Source organism: Poromitra crassiceps, assembly GCF_964638095.1.
Source record: "Poromitra crassiceps genome assembly, chromosome: 8".
Lineage (NCBI taxonomy): Eukaryota > Metazoa > Chordata > Actinopteri > Beryciformes > Melamphaidae > Poromitra > Poromitra crassiceps.
Window position 1 is genome coordinate 23918330 of NC_139629.1, and position 20693 is coordinate 23939022.

At 43.2% G+C, this 20693-nt stretch overlaps 1 protein-coding gene across 1 annotated transcript; it reads right to left on the bottom strand.

Annotated features, from left to right (window-relative positions):
- Window positions 1-545: 545 nt before the first annotated feature.
- lhx5 (LIM homeobox 5) lies at window positions 546-18368 on the bottom strand (the record flags this gene model as incomplete). The annotated part of the gene is made up of 5 exons (XM_083641946.1): window positions 546-901; window positions 10133-10298; window positions 14482-14759; window positions 15931-16154; window positions 18196-18368. The coding sequence occupies 5 exons, from the start codon at window positions 18366-18368 to the stop codon at window positions 546-548; spliced, it is 1197 nt and encodes a 398-aa protein (XP_083498072.1).
- Window positions 18369-20693: the final 2325 nt, after the last annotated feature.

The window sequence follows — 20693 nt, forward strand, 5'->3', positions numbered from 1 at the left end:
AAGCATATTATATTAAAACCTGATCGTAGATTATTATTTTTTATATATTGAGGGTTGAACAGCAACTTAGGTGTAAGGTCGGGTGTGCCAAGGGCAACGGAACAGAAACAAATGTGCAGTGAAGAAAACTGAAGTTGTCCCCTTTGACTTGTCTCTAATGTGTTCCTATAGGGCATTAGAAGATACCTTCATTAACATCCAAAATATTTTTCTGTTGTTGAGGAATCTCAACAGATTTTTGTCATTCAAGTCCAGGGTTCCCAGGGGGCGCTAGCTATGCTTTGGAGTGTATATGGGGTAGCAGATATTACTTTATCTTTTTCCAGCAAGCTATCCCATTCTCCATCCCTTTCCCCTGTGAACTTGATTCCATCTCATGTCCGTCAATTCACTAAAATAATTGAAAACCAGTCCGTGATGAAAAAGTCCTCCATAGAAATCCGACCGGTACTTTTCACTCCACAAATTGGATCTCCGATTCATCTCCTGAATTGACTGGACCGAAATGGAATTTCAGCCCAGGAATAGTCCTCGCCCCTCCTCCTTTACCAGGCAGTGGTTTCACCCATCTCCTGGCCCTGGTGGGACATCGGAGCACTGTAGCTGGAGTTGCTGGCCATGGAGAAAGGAGGGCTGGGCCCTCCACCGTACGCTTCCCCCGAGACAGGCTGCAGTGAACTGGGTAAGCCCGGCTCAGGACTGGGGCTTTCTGCGTGGGAGATCATGTCCGTGAACCTTTGGTCATCTGAAGGATGGTGGCCCGACACAGACCCCTCCATGCCTCCGGGGCCAGAGCCCAGGATATACGGGGACTCCGCTGGGGACTGAGCCTGCGAGGAGGGAGGGCCGTGGGGGAAATAGTCATAGTTACTCCCTGGTCCGTAATAGTCACCCTGGTATTCTGTGGGGGGGGGGGGGGGGGGGGGGGGGGGGATACAGGAGAATGCAAACAGTTAGGCCTCTATCAAAGACAATGGATGTACAAATAAATTAAAAAAAATAAACATTTTGAGTTTATGACCAAAGTTCAGGATGAGATTCTCATACTCTTTTCGAAGGGCCCTGCAGCACTGGGCGGTTTTACGCACTGCTCTCCAAACCTGATCCCCACCCCCTCAACCTGATCCCCACCCCCTCAAGCGGTGAAGTTGGCCACGTCCAATTTCCAACCACTCCGTCTAGCAATCCCATTCGAGTATAGACTGTTTCAGTATAGACTGTTTCAGTATAGACTATTTCAGTATAGACTATTTCAGTATAGACTGTTTCACCAGAATTCTGTTCTTCGCAAACAGTTTGGACTCAAGTTTATTTTCTGTCTTTATTGTATTAGCAAACACTGCAACAGGAAGTAGGGCTAGGCCCAATTTAGAATCTTTCTGTTGTGAAGTTGAAACGGTTTAAATAAACAGCTACACACCTCTCCACCTCTCCACCTCTCCACCTCGGATTTGCTTGTCTTTTGCACAGTGCATTCATCTCCCTCATTCATTCAACTGGCATCCATGCTGCTGAATCTTCTTGCTTTTCCACCATCAGTTCCAAAATGAGATTCCAGACTGCCCTCGGCCCAGCCAGGCCCAGTGCTCTGCATCTCCATCCTGTTTAATGCAGCTTTGCAGCCCCCTGGACATCCCTGCCCGGCCCGGCCCTCTCCCTCGCTGGGTTGTGGGGCTGCGTAATGTGCCACAAAGATCTCTCTCCCTCATTCGCGGCATCAACTCCAGCGTTCCCTTTCTCCTGGCCACCACCACCCACTCCAGCATTCCCTTTCCCCTGGCCAACACCACCCACTCCAGCATTCCCTTTCTCCTGGCCAACACCACCCACTCCAGCATTCCCTTTCTCCTGGCCAACACCACCCACTCCAGCATTCCCTTTCCCCTGGCCAACACCACCCACTCCAGCATTCCCTTTCTCCTGGCCAACACCACCCACTCCAGCATTCCCTTTCTCCTGGCCAACACCACCCACTCCAGCGTTCCCTTTCTCCTGGCCACCACCACCCACTCCAGCATTCCCTTTCTCCTGACCACCACCACCCACTCCAGCATTCCCTTTCTCCTGACCACCACCATCCACTCCAGCGTTCCCTTTCTCCTGGCCACCACCACCCACTCCAGCATTCCCTTTCTCCTGGCCACCACCACCCACTCCAGCATTCCCTTTCTCCTGACCACCACCATCCACTCCAGCGTTCCCTTTCTCCTGACCACCACCACCCACTCCAGCATTCCCTTTCTCCTGACCACCACCATCCACTCCAGCGTTCCCTTTCTCCTGGCCACCACCACCTACTCCAGCATTCCCTTTCTCCTGACCACCACCATCCACTCCAGCGTTCCCTTTCTCCTGGCCACCACCACCCACTCCAGCATTCCCTTTCTCCTGGCCACCACCACCCACTCCAGCATTCCCTTTCTCCTGGCCACCACCACCCACTCCAGCATTCCCTTTCTCCTGACCACCACCATCCACTCCAGCATTCCCTTTCTCCTGACCACCACCACCCACTCCAGCATTCCCTTTCTCCTGACCACCACCACCCACTCCAGAATTCCCTTTCTCCTGGCCAGTGGCCACCTGCTTTGAATGTGTTATTTTTCACACACCTTTAATTACACCCGCTGCTCCATTCCCCCGTTGCTCCCTTTTCACAATACCCCCTACTGCCCCCTATTGCCTGTTAGCCTTCAGCGTCCGACCCGACCTGTCTCCACACAGTTTTGTCCATTGGTGGACTCCACGCTACTTCTAGCATCGGAGTATCAGTGCACCTCCTAAGCCATGGTTTCAGCCTCTAGTTTCTGTATCATAGCTGTTAATAGCTTTGCCCCGATGTGTCAATCATAGTATTTGAAATCCTTCCAAAAGGTTTGCTTGCAATATTGCCTTTCCATTTCTCAACTCCAGCACCATCACAGCGCACAATGGGCCTCTATCAAAAGACAAACACACCTCTCCCTCTCTGCCATCCACTTCCTGTCCAAACACATTATGGCTCCACATGTCCAGATGAGCATATCGTCAAACTCAAATATCGGGGAAGAAGGTCTTTGAATGCTTGCGACCTACATTCACTGAAATCCTGCAGATATCTAAAGCGAGGACATGAAAAACTCAAAGAGAAACAGACACACACATTCGAAAGCCCTTCTGCTTGACAAGCTTCCTCGCTGCATCTAAATGTGCCATTGCACATGGCTCCACTCATTGCCTTTGCGGACTCTTGCAAATTCCCTCCTTGGGGACATTTTGGCAAGCTCGACTCATGGCTTAAGTCTGTCTTCCTTGGCACTCCCAAGCTAGTTTCTCGTGCCATTCCCTTCAGAGTGCTCCAGTACAAACTGGCATCTACACGTAATGCGGACAAATTCCAGTCACAAATGCCAAATGCTGTCACAGGAATGTACAGCACAACCTCAGCTGGACATGAACTCTCTAGCTAACCTCTGAACTCTGAGGTCTCAGCACAATCTATAACCAAGGATTGACGTCGCTGGGTTTATTCACATTTATACTTCTCCATGTGATGATTACAGTGTCAGTGAGACTCATACTACAGTTTGAGAGATGTCCAGCACAGCTTGCAGCTGATGGTTAACATGTATCCAGTCCTGAATGTCCAGCCACCTTGACGACATCCCTCCAGGACATTTAGTTAGGACATTTAGACATTTCGTTTTACTGGGCTGACATCACAGTCATATACTCAACGCTGCCCTCCTCAGCATTCCTCTTGCAAGGTGTCAGTACAGATTAGGTCTGTGACCTAGGTTTGATGTTTCCAGGTGGCACCGAGTCCTTCTTGCTAAACCCTTAAAGGGACAGTTCACCCCCAAATTAAAAATGCATAATAATGCTATTTTTCCTCTTACAGTACCGGTGCTATATAGGCTATCTATATTGTTTTGCCGGGTGTATATTGCCGAGTTTTGGAGACCGGTCGTAGAGATGTCTGCCTTCTCTCGAATACAATGGAACGCGCTGGCACTCGGCTTGTGGTGCTCAAAGCGTCAAAAAATAAATTTGAAAAACTCAACAGCAATGGCTGGGTTTCCCAAAAGCTTCTTTGCGCTAAGAAGCTAATTCAACCCTTCTTAAGGCCCCCTTAAGAAGCAAACGCGTTTCCCAATTGCTTCTTTACGAAGGCATGCGTTTCCCAAAAGCTTCTTAGCGCTAAGAAGCTTCTTTGACCCTTCTTAAGGCTCCCGTAAGAAGCCAACGAAGCCAACGCGTTTCCCGATTGCTTCTTAGCCTAAAATTATCTTCCAATTATCCTCCGTTAAGAAGGCTGCGTTTCCCAAAAGCTTCTTAGCGCTAAGATGATCTTTCGTTAAGAAGGTTTTGTAAGAAGGGTCTGGAGCCTTCTTAACACCTTCTTAATGACAAAACACTGGCAGATCCAGCCGCGTCAGGCAAAAGGAGATACTTGTGTCCACTGTTCCTCTTGTGTTTTTCCCTTTTTCCTTTCTTTCATGTACCCTTTAGTGTTTAAAATTAGGGAACACTTGAAAATCTCCCCTGTATGTATGGTTACTTGTGTTTTAAATGTTTTACCATAGGCTATATTCCTCTAATCAGAATGGATTCCTTTTATAATGTTGTGGATTTATATAGCACCTTTCACAGAACCCAAGGTCGCTTAAATTCTGTAGTGTTTCTCTGTTTTGTTGTATGCTGTGTATATAAAGCAATTTGAACTGCAGTCCATGTCTGAAATAAATAATGTTTAATAAAGTTTAACATGACCATGATTAGGTGTTAACAGTGTTTCTCAACCACTGAGTCGTGGCCCACTGCTGGGCTCAGAGTGCCATCAAGTGAGCCGCTCCAGTTAAGATGCTTCTTAAGAGCCTTCTATTTTTTTTATTTTTCTCGACTGTTAAGAAGGCGTTTGGGAAACACTTCTTTGGAGCCTTCTTAACTCCTTAAGAAGCTTCTTAACTCTTAAGAAGCTTCTTTGTTGGGAAACTCAGCCAATGTCTCTTTCCAGAGCCGGTTACTCAAGATAATTCACAGACCTTGTGAGCAGGATTTTTCCTTCCTCCTATGAACTATTTTCTTTCAGCCGAACTACACTGCTAGCCTGTCAGCTAACAATAAAATAGTCTGAATAGACAAGACTATTAGCATCTAACAGCTAGCTAGCAGCTAGGGGGTGTAGTTTGGTCGAAAGAAAATAGTTCCTACATGAAACTGCTCACAACAAGGTCTGTGAATTATCTTGAGTAACCGGGTCATGATTTCTGGAAAGATACATTGCTGTTACATTTTTCAAGTGTGTGTGTGTGTGTGTGTGTGTGTGTGTGTGTGTGTGTGTGTGTGTGTGTGTGTGTGTGTGTGTGTGTGTGTGTGTGTGTGTGTGTGTGTGTGAGTGTGTGTGTGTGTGTGTGTGTGTGTGTGTGTGTGTGTATGTGTGTGTGTGTGTGTGTGTGTGTGTGTGTGTGCGCTTTGAGCACCACGAGCCGAGTGCCAACCAGTTCCATTGTATTCGAGAGAAGACAGACCTCTATACGGCCAAAACTCGGCAACTCACACCAAAACAATCTATGGATAAATAGCAGCACTAAGAGGACAAATATGTATTTTTGATTTTGGGGTGAACTGCCCCTTTAAGGGTCGCTCCACTCAACCAGCGACATGACATCTCCACCCCATACACCAATACATCCAGCATGACATAATGCAACTGCCTCCTCCTTTTGACACAACCACAGTGCGACGACTACGTTTAAATCTCGACCGTTCTGTCAAACTCAACGCTAACACACGTGGCTGTCCTCTTGTGAGTCAGTATACAATCACAGACTACGATCTAGCGTTGACTCCGAGCACTGAATTACTGCACGCACAATCTTGATGTTACGTTCCCTCGTGCTATTCTTTCCCACCAATCTGTGGAATCTCAAATTCATGACAAACGTTTGGCACGAAAGACATTATTTCATATTTGCTCAACTGATCTACTTTCCCCAAAGCAGTAGCCTATACACTTTTTCCACACAGCAGTACAAACCTGCATGCCCCAGCGAGACAATAAACTCGATTACTTTGCTGCCCCGACTGTTGATCAGAAACAATATTGCCGAAAGATTATACAAAGTATCCATCCAATCGCCAGTCATCCACTCCCCACATCCAATCACCGCACTCCCCATTTGAGTCTATGAGCAAACTGTGAAAACCTCTCCTGCATCTCGCCATCTCCGTACTCTCCTCCCAAATTTATAACGTTATTTCCCTCACCTCCAAATTCTCCTCCTTCAGGTACAATAAAGCCTTTCAATTTGAGACCCATGGCTGATTTCACTCCATTGCCACCAATGTTGCACTGGCATCCCTTTTCTCTACGCCCATCACACTCTTCTCACTCCTGTTACAGTCTTAATAGATAGAATCAGGAATGAACACATTTACATATCAAGACACATATTGTGTAATTAACTATAGGCATGGGCGTGAGCAAATACCTCAATATCGATATTACAACATGACTGTTGGTGCTTCCATAAAATATTTACACCAATGATATTTTTGTTAGAATAACCATCAGTAATGTGGATATAATGACTAAGTGGGTAAAGGCAAATAATAGAACAGCTAGAACAGTCTGTCAAGTTCAGAAAATGACATCACTCTACTGTAATGCAGCCTTTAAAACCAGGAAAAGACAACACTTATGCCGTATCACCATATTACCATATGCAAAATCTATGACATTATCTAGTCTCATATCACAATATCGATCATATTTATATATTGGCTCATTCTGAATTACAACTGTATTTTTATTTCTTTATTTAATTTTTTTGTGATTCTATGTGATGCTAATCCGTTACATAGTGACACTGTTACACATATCTGTTGAAAATTTGCAAGAGACACAATAAGGGCTGACAACATTCACAAACAAGCTAATTATTTGATCTCACCAACAGGCGCCTGCTAGTTTGGCCGACCTTGAAAATAAGCAACAAGCTTGTGTTGGTGTGGACTGTGTGTGTGTGTGTGTGTGTGTGTGTGTGTGTGTGTGTGTGTGTGTGGATGTGTAATTACACACACACACACACACACACACACACATGTACACTTGCGCGTGTGCGCGCACACACACACACACATACACACACACACACACACACACAGGCACACCATGCATGATGCCACACACATTTCTCTCTCCAAGCTGAGGCAAAGGAGCATAAGGAAGGAGTGAGCGCTGTGGCAGCACAAAGGGCTGTGAACAGCAGCGTGCTAAGAAAGGACTGTGAACAGCAGCATGCTAAGAAAGGACTGTGAACAGCAGCGTGCTAAGAAAGGACTGTGAACAGCAGCGTGCTAAGAAAGGACTGTGAACAGCAGCGTGCTAAGAAAGGACTGTGAACAGCAGCGTGCTAAGAAAGGACTGTGAACAGCAGCATGCTAAGGACTGTGAACAGCAGCGTGCTAAGAAAGGGCTGTGAACAGCAGCATGCTAAGAAAGGACTGTGAACAGCAGCGTGCTAAGAAAGGACTGTGAACAGCAGCATGCTAAGAAAGGACTGTGAACAGCAGCATGCTAAGAAAGGGCTGTGAACAGCAGCGTGCTAAGAAAGGACTGTGAACAGCAGCATGCTAAGAAAGGACTGTGAACAGCAGCGTGCTAAGAAAGAGCTGTGAACAGCAGTGTGCTAAGAAAGAGCTGTGAACAGCAGTGTGCTAAGAAAGAGCTGTGAACAGCAGCATGCTAAGAAAGGACTGTGAACAGCAGCATGCTAAGAAAGAGCTGTGAACAGCAGCATGCTAAGAAAGGACTGTGAACAGCAGCGTGCTAAGAAAGGACTGTGAACAGCAGCATGCTAAGAAAAAGCTGTGAACAGCAGCATGCTAAGAAAGAGCTGTGAACAGCAGCATGCTAAGAAAGGACTGTGAACAGCAGCATGCTAAGAAAGGACTGTGAACAGCAGCATGCTAAGAAAGAGCTGTGAACAGCAGCATGCTAAGAAAGGACTGTGAACAGCAGCATGCTAAGAAAGGACTGTGAACAGCAGCGTGCTAAGAAAGAGCTGTGAACAGCAGCGTGCTAAGAAAGAGCTGTGAACAGCAGCATGCTAAGAAAGGACTGTGAACAGCAGCGTGCTAAGAAAGGGCTGTGAACAGCAGCATGCTAAGAAAGGACTGTGAACAGCAGCGTGCTAAGAAAGGGCTGTGAACAGCAGCGTGCTAAGAAAGGACTGTGAACAGCAGCATGCTAAGAAAGGACTGTGAACAGCAGCATGCTAAGAAAGGACTGTGAACAGCAGCGTGCTAAGAAAGGACTGTGAACAGCAGCGTGCTAAGAAAGGACTGTGAACAGCAGCATGCTAAGAAAGGACTGTGAACAGCAGCGTGCTAAGAAAGCTAGAGAGATGAGAGTGAGGGATGGAAGGTTTTCTCCTCCGTTTTCTCCACCCAATCCCCACCTTCTACTCTTGAAGGATCCATTTGATTTTATCCTCAATGGCCAAACTCTCCAGGTAGGTGCGGCCGCATACGTTCTCAAACTGTGGAAAATAAACTGCTGATATACACTACCTGGTGCATCTGCTTTATTGTTGTTCCAAGAGAACCAATAAAGGGTCAGTAAAACCACACTATCTCCAATATGGGTGTTTTTTTAAGGCTGAAATTTCCAAGTGATCTTTCCAAGGCTATGGATGTGAATCTGTCCTTAAACTATCTCCAGCTCCAATTGCACGTTTTAATAAGAAATCCACTATGCATAAGGATAAGAGAAGTAGTCTGTAACAACAAAACAATCATTCGAATCTCAATCAGGAGATGATAAATCTGCTCCATGTTATTGTTACAAATAATTGTTGAAGCGGCAGCTATTTTAGGACAATCCAAACATGAAAATCTGATCAATTAACAACATCCCATCAGTTGTTTTGATGTGCCGGGACAATACTCTAAAGTGTTGTTCAATATGTCGTGAATGAAAGCAACACAGCAGATAGCAGCTGGCACACTAAATCAACAGCCATAGTGCTAGTATGATCATATTGCCATTCATGTGAAGGGAGGTTATGTATTATGTTACTTTTTTGTAATAGGAGTTAATACCTGGCCCAGACCATCATTGACTATGCTTATTTTTCGATAATTGAGATATATGCTATTGATTCGTTCCACAGGCTTCCAAAAACAACAACATAGCAATAGGTTATTTTCGTGAAGAAGAAAACAACTGCCTGGAGACTAACCAACTATATTTTTATGGCACAAATTAGAAACGTATATCTCAAAATATCTGCAAAATGGGGAAAAAGAGAAAAGATATAGCAAACAAGAGAAGAGGTATCTGCTAACTAGAATGATGGAAGCATATCTCACAAATGCCGGCATGTCCTTTAATAAAACATGTTTAGTATTATTGAAGCGCTCTTTCTGTCTGACTGAGCATTGCAAAGCTCTTCACACAGCTCCCACTGAGTGACATCACAGGAGAACAGAGGGGCTCACAAACAAGTGTAAACAAATTAAAGCCACAGTGTCACAGATTTTGTCCTTTGAGTTAAAATGCGTAAGTGAAGAATGCTGCCCCCTGTTGGAATGCTATCGCCCTGCGGCTAGCTTTGTTGACATAATGCTTTGGTGGATTGCAGATATTATTTGCTCCACTCTTTGACTGAGCCTTATACAAGGCGGGCCAGTATGCGACAGTTAAGCAGGGGTCTTACACATATTAGGAGGCTTCGAAATCATTTGCTTATAAATACTCAAGCAAAATAGGTGTTTTTTGAGTAAGATCCTCAAAAGCTTATTTTCCATCTGGGTCAAATGCTCTAAAAACATAATGATTATAACCCAAATTTAGATGCCATATAAGTTGATACTCACTGGGTGCTGGGAAGTATACAGCTTTGTTTTTCAAGTTACATCTGCAGCATTTTCAGTATATATTAGAACCATCTCAACAATATCATCTCCTTGTAGCCTAAATCATAACTCACAATAATTCTCTATGTTCCACATTAATATTGCAAGCAGTAAAGAACCTATTTAACATTAAAAAAAATACCACAACATGCAGGACAACGCTCTAAATTCATGTTTACAAATGCACATGTTGCAACAAGATAATACTTTATTCCAGTGTATGCCTTACCTCCATAGTAGCCGTAGGCTCCGGGTCCCAAAATATCTGCATCTTCCAGCCTGCCTCCCAGAGGCCTCATCCTCCTCGGCCCCCTGAAGAAGGCGTGCCGCCGCGCGCCCAGAGCGCTCAGCTGCTTCATACGCCTCTCTTTGGATCTTCTGTTCTGGAACCAGACCTGAAGAACCAGAAGTTAAGAGAAGAGTTAACAGCTAATCTGATGCTTTTACAGTTTATGAGCTTGAATTGCATCGTTTTCCTGCTTTAGTGCAGTGATTCTCAAGCTTTTTCATATCACATTTAGTATATGCATTAGGGCCACAGAGCCTTATTTGATGAGTTTCTGTTTCTCTGATCCCATCATCCCAAATCAGATTTGATTTTTCCCAGAATTCGATGACCTTCTGAATTGTAGGTAAAGAGATAAGATTGAAACTAGATCAACACAATCATCCTTGTACATTCTCTAATTGTGTAAACCTCTAAATGAACGAATGTTTACATTGAACAATTTATGAATTTGCAAGTTGAATCCTCTCAAGGAACCCTGGTGGTCCATTGACATTATTCTATTCTTCAGTCAAACTTATACTATGCCAAGAGGATAAAACCACATTGCTGTCAGTGTATTGCATCTTGCATCAAAAAGAATGTGAAATGCAACTCACAAATTAAAAAGCGAATGAATAATTATCAATATGACTGCTTTCAATTTGAAACTTGATGATTTTAGTCATTCCATAGATACATTTAATTTCATGCTCATTGTTGCAGAGTTGGTGTTGAAATCACAATCCTGGATGGGATTTTAAACCTACTGTTCTCCGCTCTGCGTCGAGACTGTTTTGGTTGTTGATTATGACTGGACATTTCTTTTAAAAGGGTACCTGCATTTTTATTATTCAAAAAAGAACAAAGCATTTCTCAAAATATAATTTCCTCTGGCTTATCAGGACTGTGTTTCCCTGGCACCTCTGAAAGGATTTTGAACTGCATTCGTCATGTTTTGATTTTGCCGGTGTTTGTCTGATGTGTCTTGCCTTCATGGCAGTTGATCTCAGCATGACTTTTAAATCATGATTGAAAATAAAATAATTTCACAGAAACAGATCAAATTTGCCAAACAAGTTGAGAATGATGCAATACCAGAAGTAAATTGGTATAATTAATGATAATAACACCAAGAGCATGTACTTGTGGAAACTGTCACACTATCTTCTGGAGAACACTTAACAGGTCATGTTTAAAGGAAATACTGTTTGAAATTAAGCATCTTCTCTGACAGAATATAATAAGCAACGCTTGAGCAAGTATCAAGATCTTGGCCTGGAAACTTGGGGGGAAAATTGCAAAACACTTTTTGCTAACACTTTTCAGGAGAGACGTTTTCCCAGCGTGAAATACGAGATTTTAATAGAAATGCAATATAAATCTATAACAATACACAGCCTACTGCACCTCAGCTCAGTGCAAGTACAAATGTGAAGTCTAGTCTGCAGAAGTTGACACAAACCAGAATATAAAGAGCTTGTCACTGATGTTGAATAAACCGTCTTTGAAGAGGAACAAAGGCAGATTTTCAAAATGTGAAAACGCACAACATACGGAAGAATTTCTTTGCATTTATAAACACACATAACACATCTTGTTTAGCCTTGCTGCATAATGATGTATGTTAACAGGCGGCTAGGCTACACCAGAGGCAGAATCCCACTGTGCCTGCAGATTAACAAAAACACACAGACAAAAAACACCTAAAACCACTTAGGCACTGCTCTCTGTGCTCCGGCAGCAAAGGCGACACCTGCTTACTGAGAACAATCGTCTAACTGCAGGGTACATTTTTATGGAAATGTTCTGGCTCCCCTCGAGAGAGCGTTGCTTAGGGATTACATACACATGCTGAAGGAGCAGCATGGCTCAGAGGGCTCCCCGCGTAGAGAGCAATGGTATTTAACACACAGCGAATGAGGAGCGAGATGACGAAATACAAGCCTCCATTTTGGCTCCGAGCATCACAGCAAAACGCATGGTGGGTGATCATGGATGGATGGATGAATTGGTGAATGGACTCATTGATTGATGGATTGATTGCTTGATCGTTTGTTTGTTTGATTGATTGATTTATTGATTGATTGGTTGATTGATTGATTGATTGATTGATTGATTGGTTGATTGATTGATTGATTTATTGATTGATTGATTGATTGTTGATTGGTTGATTGATTGATTGATTGGTTGATTGGTTGATTGGTTGGTTGATTGATTGATTGGTTGATTGATTGGTTGGTTGGTTGATTGATGGATTATAGAGCTGCATGATAATTCAATATTGTTTATCATCTTTCAGGGGAATCATGATGATGTGAACATATTTGAATATTGTGACACATTTCTGGTGGCCCATTCACACTTAGAACGATAACTATAAAGATAACTACCTCTAAATCGTTAAGTACTGTAAATAGAATGGCTCTCACACATACATCTTAAATATGCATCCAAAACGATAACTATAACGATTCTTGGTTCCATCTCAGAGTGATTTTTATAGTGTGCGAATGGGCCTTAAATTTATGATGACAAGCAAATGTTACTTAAAAACTCTGATAAAATTAGGTACGGTAGGAATATAGAAAATAATTATGTATTTGAAAACATTTTGTCACACCTAACATTACCGCATATTTGCATACATGAACCATATTGTGATATATATTGGTATTGAGAAAATCCTCATGATTATCATGATATTGATTTCAGCCATATTGTCCAGCCTGATTGATTGATTGATTGAGCTTTGTTGATGCAGGACACACAGACACACAGACACACAGACACACAGACACACACACACACACACACACACACACACAGACAAACACACTATTATGATATGCGGGCCCTGGTGTGGTGTGATAAGCAGAGGCACTGGGCTGTAAGTGAGTAAGAGCAGAGAGGTAGGTGTGTGTGCGTGTGTGTGTGTGTGTGTGTGTGTGTGTGTGTGTGTGTGTGTGTCTGTGTGTGTGTGTGTGTGTGTGTGTGTGTGTGTGTGTGTGTGTGTGTGTGTGTGTGTGTGTGTGTGTGTTGTGTGTGTGTGTGTGTGTGTGTGTGTGTGTGTGTGTGTGTGTGTGTGTGTGTGTGTGTGTGAGTGGGGAGGGTGGAATGTAAATCTGTGAAATCAGTGATAATTACAGCCAGTGCACAAAAAGCCACATCACAGCTGGCAGAGATGGTGCTAATCATCCTGACACACAGTCTGCACCCAGACACCAGTGTGTGTGTGTGTGTGTGTGTGTGTGTGTGTGTGTGTGTGTGTGTGTGTGTGTGTGTGTGTGTTAGAAAAATAGATGGAGAAAAATAGAGAGAGAGCAGACTGAGTATGTTTGCTTTATAGTGCAAAACGTGTATTTTATTTATATTTAGAATTACTCTAGCCTTTGGCAAAAACGAGACCAACCATTTGCTAATGGCTATGTAGCACCTGATTACTGAAATGAATAGTTTGTTGTCTCCACAAAATGTATTATTTCTCTAAGAAATGTATTATGCTTATGTATTAACTGATTAATCTGAATTTGAAATTAACTTCTCACCATCTATAGATATAATAGGAATACACATTTTCATATCAAATACAGGGTAGGGCACCATTTGAGCAGCGTTTGATTACAATAAACAAAAGTAGCAACACATTCATTAATATTAAAAGTATACATGAATATTCATGTGGACTAGTCATGTGCAGCAATAACTGAATCATGGGTTTCTAATATTATGGAAATTCAAAGCCAAGAGTTTAGGCCACACATGCTATACTTCTTCATGTTTTATTATTATTTATTTTCATATAATAATAGAAACAAGGTAAATGCCTACATCTGATATTGCCATCTGGCTATTAGGCAACAATCACAAGCCTTTATCCCCCCAAAAAAGTATTTTGAAAAGTATAGGCTATTTACAAAGGCACTGTCATAACTGTAATGATAGATACAACTATTAATTTCTCTGTTTGGTCATGTGTTGTGCACTCTGAAATTAGACCTATATCCTGCTAAAAGACCACGTCATGTTTTGACATTTCTCCCCATCCCAATGGATAATGAGGTCTTCAATTAAACATGTCTGTGGTTTTCACTCAAATTAAACCCCAAGTCCACCGAGTTATCAATCTGTCCTCCCCTCCCTAATTTATCATTGTCTGATCGGTATCCAGCTCCTTCAGCCCGTGGAGCCTCGTGTTTTATCACCGCGCACGCCGCACACACGGCAGTGTTCCTGCAGACCATCACAGCAGCAGCAGCAGCGTGCAGCACCGTCCTGCGCCATAATATAGCCTGACTGGCTGCATCTCTTACCTGGATAACCCGCATGTTGAGTCCCGTCTCCTGGGCCAGCTGCTCTCGGATGTGTCGGGTTGGTTTTGGTGTGGCGACGAAAGCGGCCTTGAGCGTCTCCAGCTGCTTGGCCTTGATGGTGGTGCGGGGCCCCCGCCTCTTGGTGCCAGAGTTCTGCTCCTCGTTCTCATTATTGTTCGTTTCCTTATCTGAGGAGGTTGAATTGTCCGTCTCCTTTATGTCGTCCTGTATGGGGTCCGCAAGATCCGGCGATAAACTCCTATCTGTACACGACGACACTGCAGGGCGATGGAAAACACATATGAAGGTCTCGATCGGGAATGTCAAGGGGCTTTTCTGCATTAATAATTAGCCTAGTCCTGGACTTGCGTGCTAACACGCTGCACTATAGCCATAGCCACCAGCCATTTAGCCACTAACCATTTTTATTTTATTTTATTTCGCTTAGTTTCAGATTTATTTTATTTTGTCCTCAATCATTTTGGTGAGCTGATCTGCCTTTTCTGCCTGCGCGGTTCAATGTTGACACTTGACACTTATTTAGGCCTAATTCCTAAAAACAAGTGAAACTGCATTGGAAACAAGTGCAATTATCAGTAGCAAAACCAAACTGTTGCATCTGATTAAAGAAAATGATTTTTTTGAGGCTAAATGACATTTTGCAGCTTCGAGACGACGTGAAGACATATAGGCCTTCCCTCCAACAAGATGTTTAAAATAATAACAAACATTTTTGTGACAGACCTTGACAACCAACCAATCAGTAGGCTATACACTTGGTTGGAGTGAAGTTGTCCTTGGGACCCGTATAGGCATACAGATAGAAAATATAAAGGGGATTGTTACAGCGGCGAGACCACACTCTGCCCCATGCGTGCGTAATAACATTAATATAAAATATCATTGTCTGCAAGGAAATATTGAAACCATTCATCTGACAAGGATGCTGTGGTGCTGTCCATTCTACTGCAATTGTTAATAACAAATATATAGAGATGTTTGTCCCACGTCTTTCTTTCGCCAATTTATGGGCCGATCGCCTGAATGAGAGAAAGCGGTCTATGCTGCGTGCATGCAGTCCGCCCATGGCCATGGCCGAAGTTTGTTGATTAAAAAAAAATGTTTAACAGACATTTAAATTAATATGCCAGAATATGGAAAGGGACGTTCATTCAAGGTCGTTTATTCTATAGAAATTGACCTATATAGGCTGACCACATAGCCTATTATGCAAGCACGCACAGGCAGGCATGCACGCCGCACCCACGCACGCTCTCTCACGGTATAACGCGCACGCACACACACACACGCACGCACGCACGCGCGCACACACACACACACACACACACACACACACACACACACACACACACACACACACACACACACACACACACACACACACACACATACCACCTAATTCGCGAATGGCGTTAGATAGTGGATTACCTGAGTTCAAATTGACCTCCTTGATGGCTCCAGAGCTGGTGTAGTCTTCTTTGCACACAAACTTGTTCTCGTCTATCACATAGAGCTCCTCTCCCGTGGACAGCTGCTTGTTACACACCATGCAGGTGAAGCAGTTCAGATGGAACACCTTGCTGCGCGCTTTGCGCACCAAGTCGTTTGGTGAGATTCCCTGCAGACAGCCCGCGCATTTTGTGCCAAACCGTCTGAGGAACACAAATAATAAAAAGATTAAAAATAAATACACATTTGTTGTGAGCACTGCAGAGGCACACACTCAGTATTGATGGAAATTGACAGAGTAAACAGCACATATTGTTATTATAATTACTCGGTTCAAATGCATCCAATACACATCACATTCTATGATTAGGCTATGTGAGCAACAATAACAATAAAAGGCACAAACAGAGCCTAATATGCGTTCACAGAATATTATTAATATATAGCTATATAATTAATACTAAGGCTAATACTGTAATACTGACAGTTTCTAGTTATATCAATAATAATAATAGTACTCCCCCACCACCACCACTACTACTACCACCTAATAATAATAATAATAATAATAATAATAATAATAATAATAATAATGTGAAATCTACCATAATGAATAAAAGACTATAGTCATTCTTAAAATAAAGCAAAAGGCCTAATCATTAACACGATAGCCATTATGTTTACTGTATAAATAAAAACATATCTATAACTCTCATGTGAAAGAATAGCCTAAACGCGACCGGGGTCTTGCGGGGAATGCAGTCACATTCTTTTTAAAATTGAGAAAAATCACAGCTGCTCTCCTCATAATTTTGATGGAGGCGCTCTGACAATAACCCCACGCAAAACCTATTAGTGACAATCAACACATTGTAGCCAGGGATATATTATGGGATTAAGCAGAGCAGGAACATCTAGGCGTGGAAATCTCCCCTTAATCCATATTCACCCGCTTAAATGCTAGGTGAGTAGTTGGATACACAAATAGACTGTATACATTTCACAGAATTTAGACCGTTATTTCTCAGTATGGGTGGTAATATGTAGGCCTATCAACAGAGAGGTGCTGCTGACCGTCCCAAAGAGAACGCACCCCATTTGCATATTTGGCACTGTCTCTCACGGGGTTTACTATGGAGTTTTGTGGGATGTTGAGGTGCTTATAACATTGGGCCTATATGTCCACTTGGAATTTGAGTCGAGTTGGAAGCCTGCTTATACTAAAGCCATTGGTAAAGGCAGGCACCCCGTTTTTGTTGTCGCGCATTGTTTTAACACTAATAAGCTTGTCTCTCCATTTGCAATGGTATCCCTTCACTCCCCCCTTTCACATGCATGAGCAAGCCTCCCCCAGTGAAAGGGCAGAACTCTACTTACACAACAAATGGACACATTAGGGTGATTACTGTTTCGCCTGGCTAATGGCCGTCCATTTAAATCCGCAGCTTGATGGGACCGCGATAATATGATGGCCAAGGCCATCCGGGGCCAATAATAGCCTGTCCCAACAAAGGCTTAAATACTGTGTCTTACCTGTCATTAGACAATTTGGGGGGAAACAAGTGACACAAATGAAAATGATGCTAAGAGAGTGCGAGGAGAAACAAGGACTTCACTTATCACTCAATTAAGCCAAACACTTTTTAGGGATGTGCACGGCTAAGAGCCTCATGGAATTTTTGTTTTTGTTTTGATCATTATGGATATAAAGTATAGCAGTATAGCGTAGAGAGCACACCACATAAATAAAATTCCAGATGTTCGATGTTATTGTAGAGGCGCATGAAAAGGCCAAACGTCAGCCTGTTCTGATATGACCAACAAGCAAACACGATTTGCACGTTTTAAAATGTGTGAAAATAAACGGGCTATCAATTATGTCCTGAGACTTATTCCACTGTAGATTAATTAGAATTTATCACCGTGCATGTTGGTATGGGTCCAATCTGTTTTGATGGCTATTATTATGATTATGCTTATTATTGTTGTTGTTGTTGTTATTATTATTATTATTGTTGCTGCTGTTGTTATTACAGCCTATATCTCTATATCGATTGTCACATTGTTAGTAGGCCTATAGTGTTTTTTGTCATTGTTATTTTTTTCTTTTCTTTTAAGTGCATGGCACCGAATGTTGACCTTATTTTATACTGTGACATTATGGCATATAGGCTAAATGATGATGTAGGGATCACTGCATAATTAGGACGAGCTCTGAATCTTGGCAATATAGCCGTGTTGTACCTGAAAAAGTCAATTTTGCAATAGAGCTTGCCATCCCTGGAGAAGCACTTCTCGGTGAGGTTGCAGTTGCAGTCACAACACTGGACGCACTTGGCGTGCCAGGCTCTGTCCAGCACGTTGAGGAGGAAGCGGTCCAGGATGGGCCGCTCGCAGCCGGCACAGTGGACCATCATGTCTCCGGCCTGCAGGACGCCGAGTGCCGACCTTCCCACGCCGCGGACTCCGCTGCTCGGACTGGGGCAACAACCCGGCTCTACGCGGAACAACGTCTTGGCTCCGGGATGGCGCACGATTTCCGGAGCAAATGTGACAAATCAACAGACCTCCCCGTCAAAGAAGTGACAAATCCCCGGGAATGATTGTAGTCCTGCTCGTCGCTGTCCTGGCACTTGTCACAATCCACAATCCAGAGGAGAGAGGAAGAGAGAGAGATGGGTCTCAGCCGCGCCAGCTGCATTCACTGACGGACTGCATGCCAGCCATATTCTCTCAGAACGAAATGTTAATCTTCTCTGATGGATTATTTTATTTCTGCTGTTTTATCCATAGATAGAGACTTTGTTTTGGGTCCAGTTATTTCCTCGCCTCACCTCACGTCGCCACTTTCGCATCACTGTGCCTGCCTGGCTTATCGTGAGGTTTGCGAGCGCGACGCGCACCCTGCATTCAGATTGGACGACGCCCTCGTTAATTCCTGTGCCCGGCCAGCCAATCAGAACACAGTTGTTATGGTTACACGTTTATAGCTGTAGCCTCCGAGTGGACCTGAATCATGTCCCGAAATACTATACCGTGGATTCAGCGCGTTTCTAGAGGCCAACATGGTGGATCTTGAGGAGCTTTTAGGCGGGCCAAGGAGGCAGAAGGGTGGGAAACCGCAACCAGGTGTAGATTATGGAAAACGAATAGCAGAAAACGTTGTGAGTGGACCATGAACCTTCAAAGTTCACGGCGCTGCACTCAGAGAATACAAAAATTAAGGTTATGTGAAATAACAGGCGACAGGTCCTCTTGCACGGTGCTGCCATTGAAATTAACCTGAATAGATGCAATGGGAGAGGGAGGATCTGAACAAGGAGTAATGCTACAAAACCTGGCTGCATTCACACTGGGCCCGTGGGCCGTGGAGGGAGGGGAGGGGGGGCTTTTCTCATGCAGAAAGCTATTTACAGGGAAATGCAAATGGCTTAGCTGGAGCTCATCAATAGGGAGAGCCTGGTCACCCGGTGCTTTAACAGAGTGGCCTCCAATCGAAGCACATTTCAATATTTACCAACAGCTTGGTTTTGTTAGTTGCAGTAAAGCAAACACGCAGTCCGCTAATTCGTGTGTGGAGAGGTGAGGCGGCTTTTCTTTCACCGTTTAGGTCATCCATTTGAATAAGCTCGGTGTGTTTTGACTCATTTTGCATTTTGCGTGATTAGCGCTTCAAGACAACATTATTAGAAAGGAAGCAGATAAGAGCTATAGACCTAGGCTACACGTTTTATTAAGAGGTGAACGCAGCTAACTGTAATTTATTTTAGGATATCTATTTATTTATTTATTTGTTAATTTATTTATTTTGTTTGTTTGTTTACTTAGCTTCCCTTATTATCTTAATTCCAAAGTAAAGGTTTGCTAGTGACTTGAGTCTTATTGACTCTTCTTTAAAAGCCCGATTTGTGCATGAAGAAACTATTAGAAAGTCTGATTGATTCATCCCCTCTTGTTGTACAAGGGGGAATTATTTTTGTTGGGGCGGACAAAAAGACCGCGGTGGGAAAAATAGCATGTGAGGCGATTGCGTGAACCAGTTCTTGTTTGTGTTTAGCCACATTGCATTGTGCCAAAGAAGAAAAGCCCTGTTTGCACTATAGGAAGGGAGCATAATCGTGCTATCGTGCACAACCAACCAACCAAGCACCCAAACAGCGAGCGAGCTCCTCACCTGAGAGAGAGAGAGAGAGAGAGAGAGAGAGGGTGGGGGGAGCTGTCCAGCGTGCTGAAAGCAGGAAGCACCAAGGACAGCACAGGCATCTGCTTTTCTGTAGGGATAACGCATTGGAACAGCTGCAGACACCGTGTGAATGGACACTTTGATGTAGTGGGGAATAAAAGCCGGTATACAAACAAAAATAAATGTATACCTTTAGAGAAAGAAAACATTGGTTCCCCCCCGCCCCTTAAAAAAACGTACATAATGGCAACTATATGATGATCTATCTCTATACCATGAGTTGTGTCCTAAATATTTGTGTCAGTCTAAAAAGGGGGGCAGGCCTTATTCACGATACCCCTATCCTGAGTTTATATATATAGAAATATATATATATATATATATATATATATATATATATATATATATATATATATATATATATATATATATATATATGAGGCCATCATACAGTAGCTATAATGTACAAACAAATTGCTGTTATTGTAGCTAGATAATGTAAAATAGTTTCATTAAAATAATGTGTGGGACGATGATAATAATAATAATAATAATAATA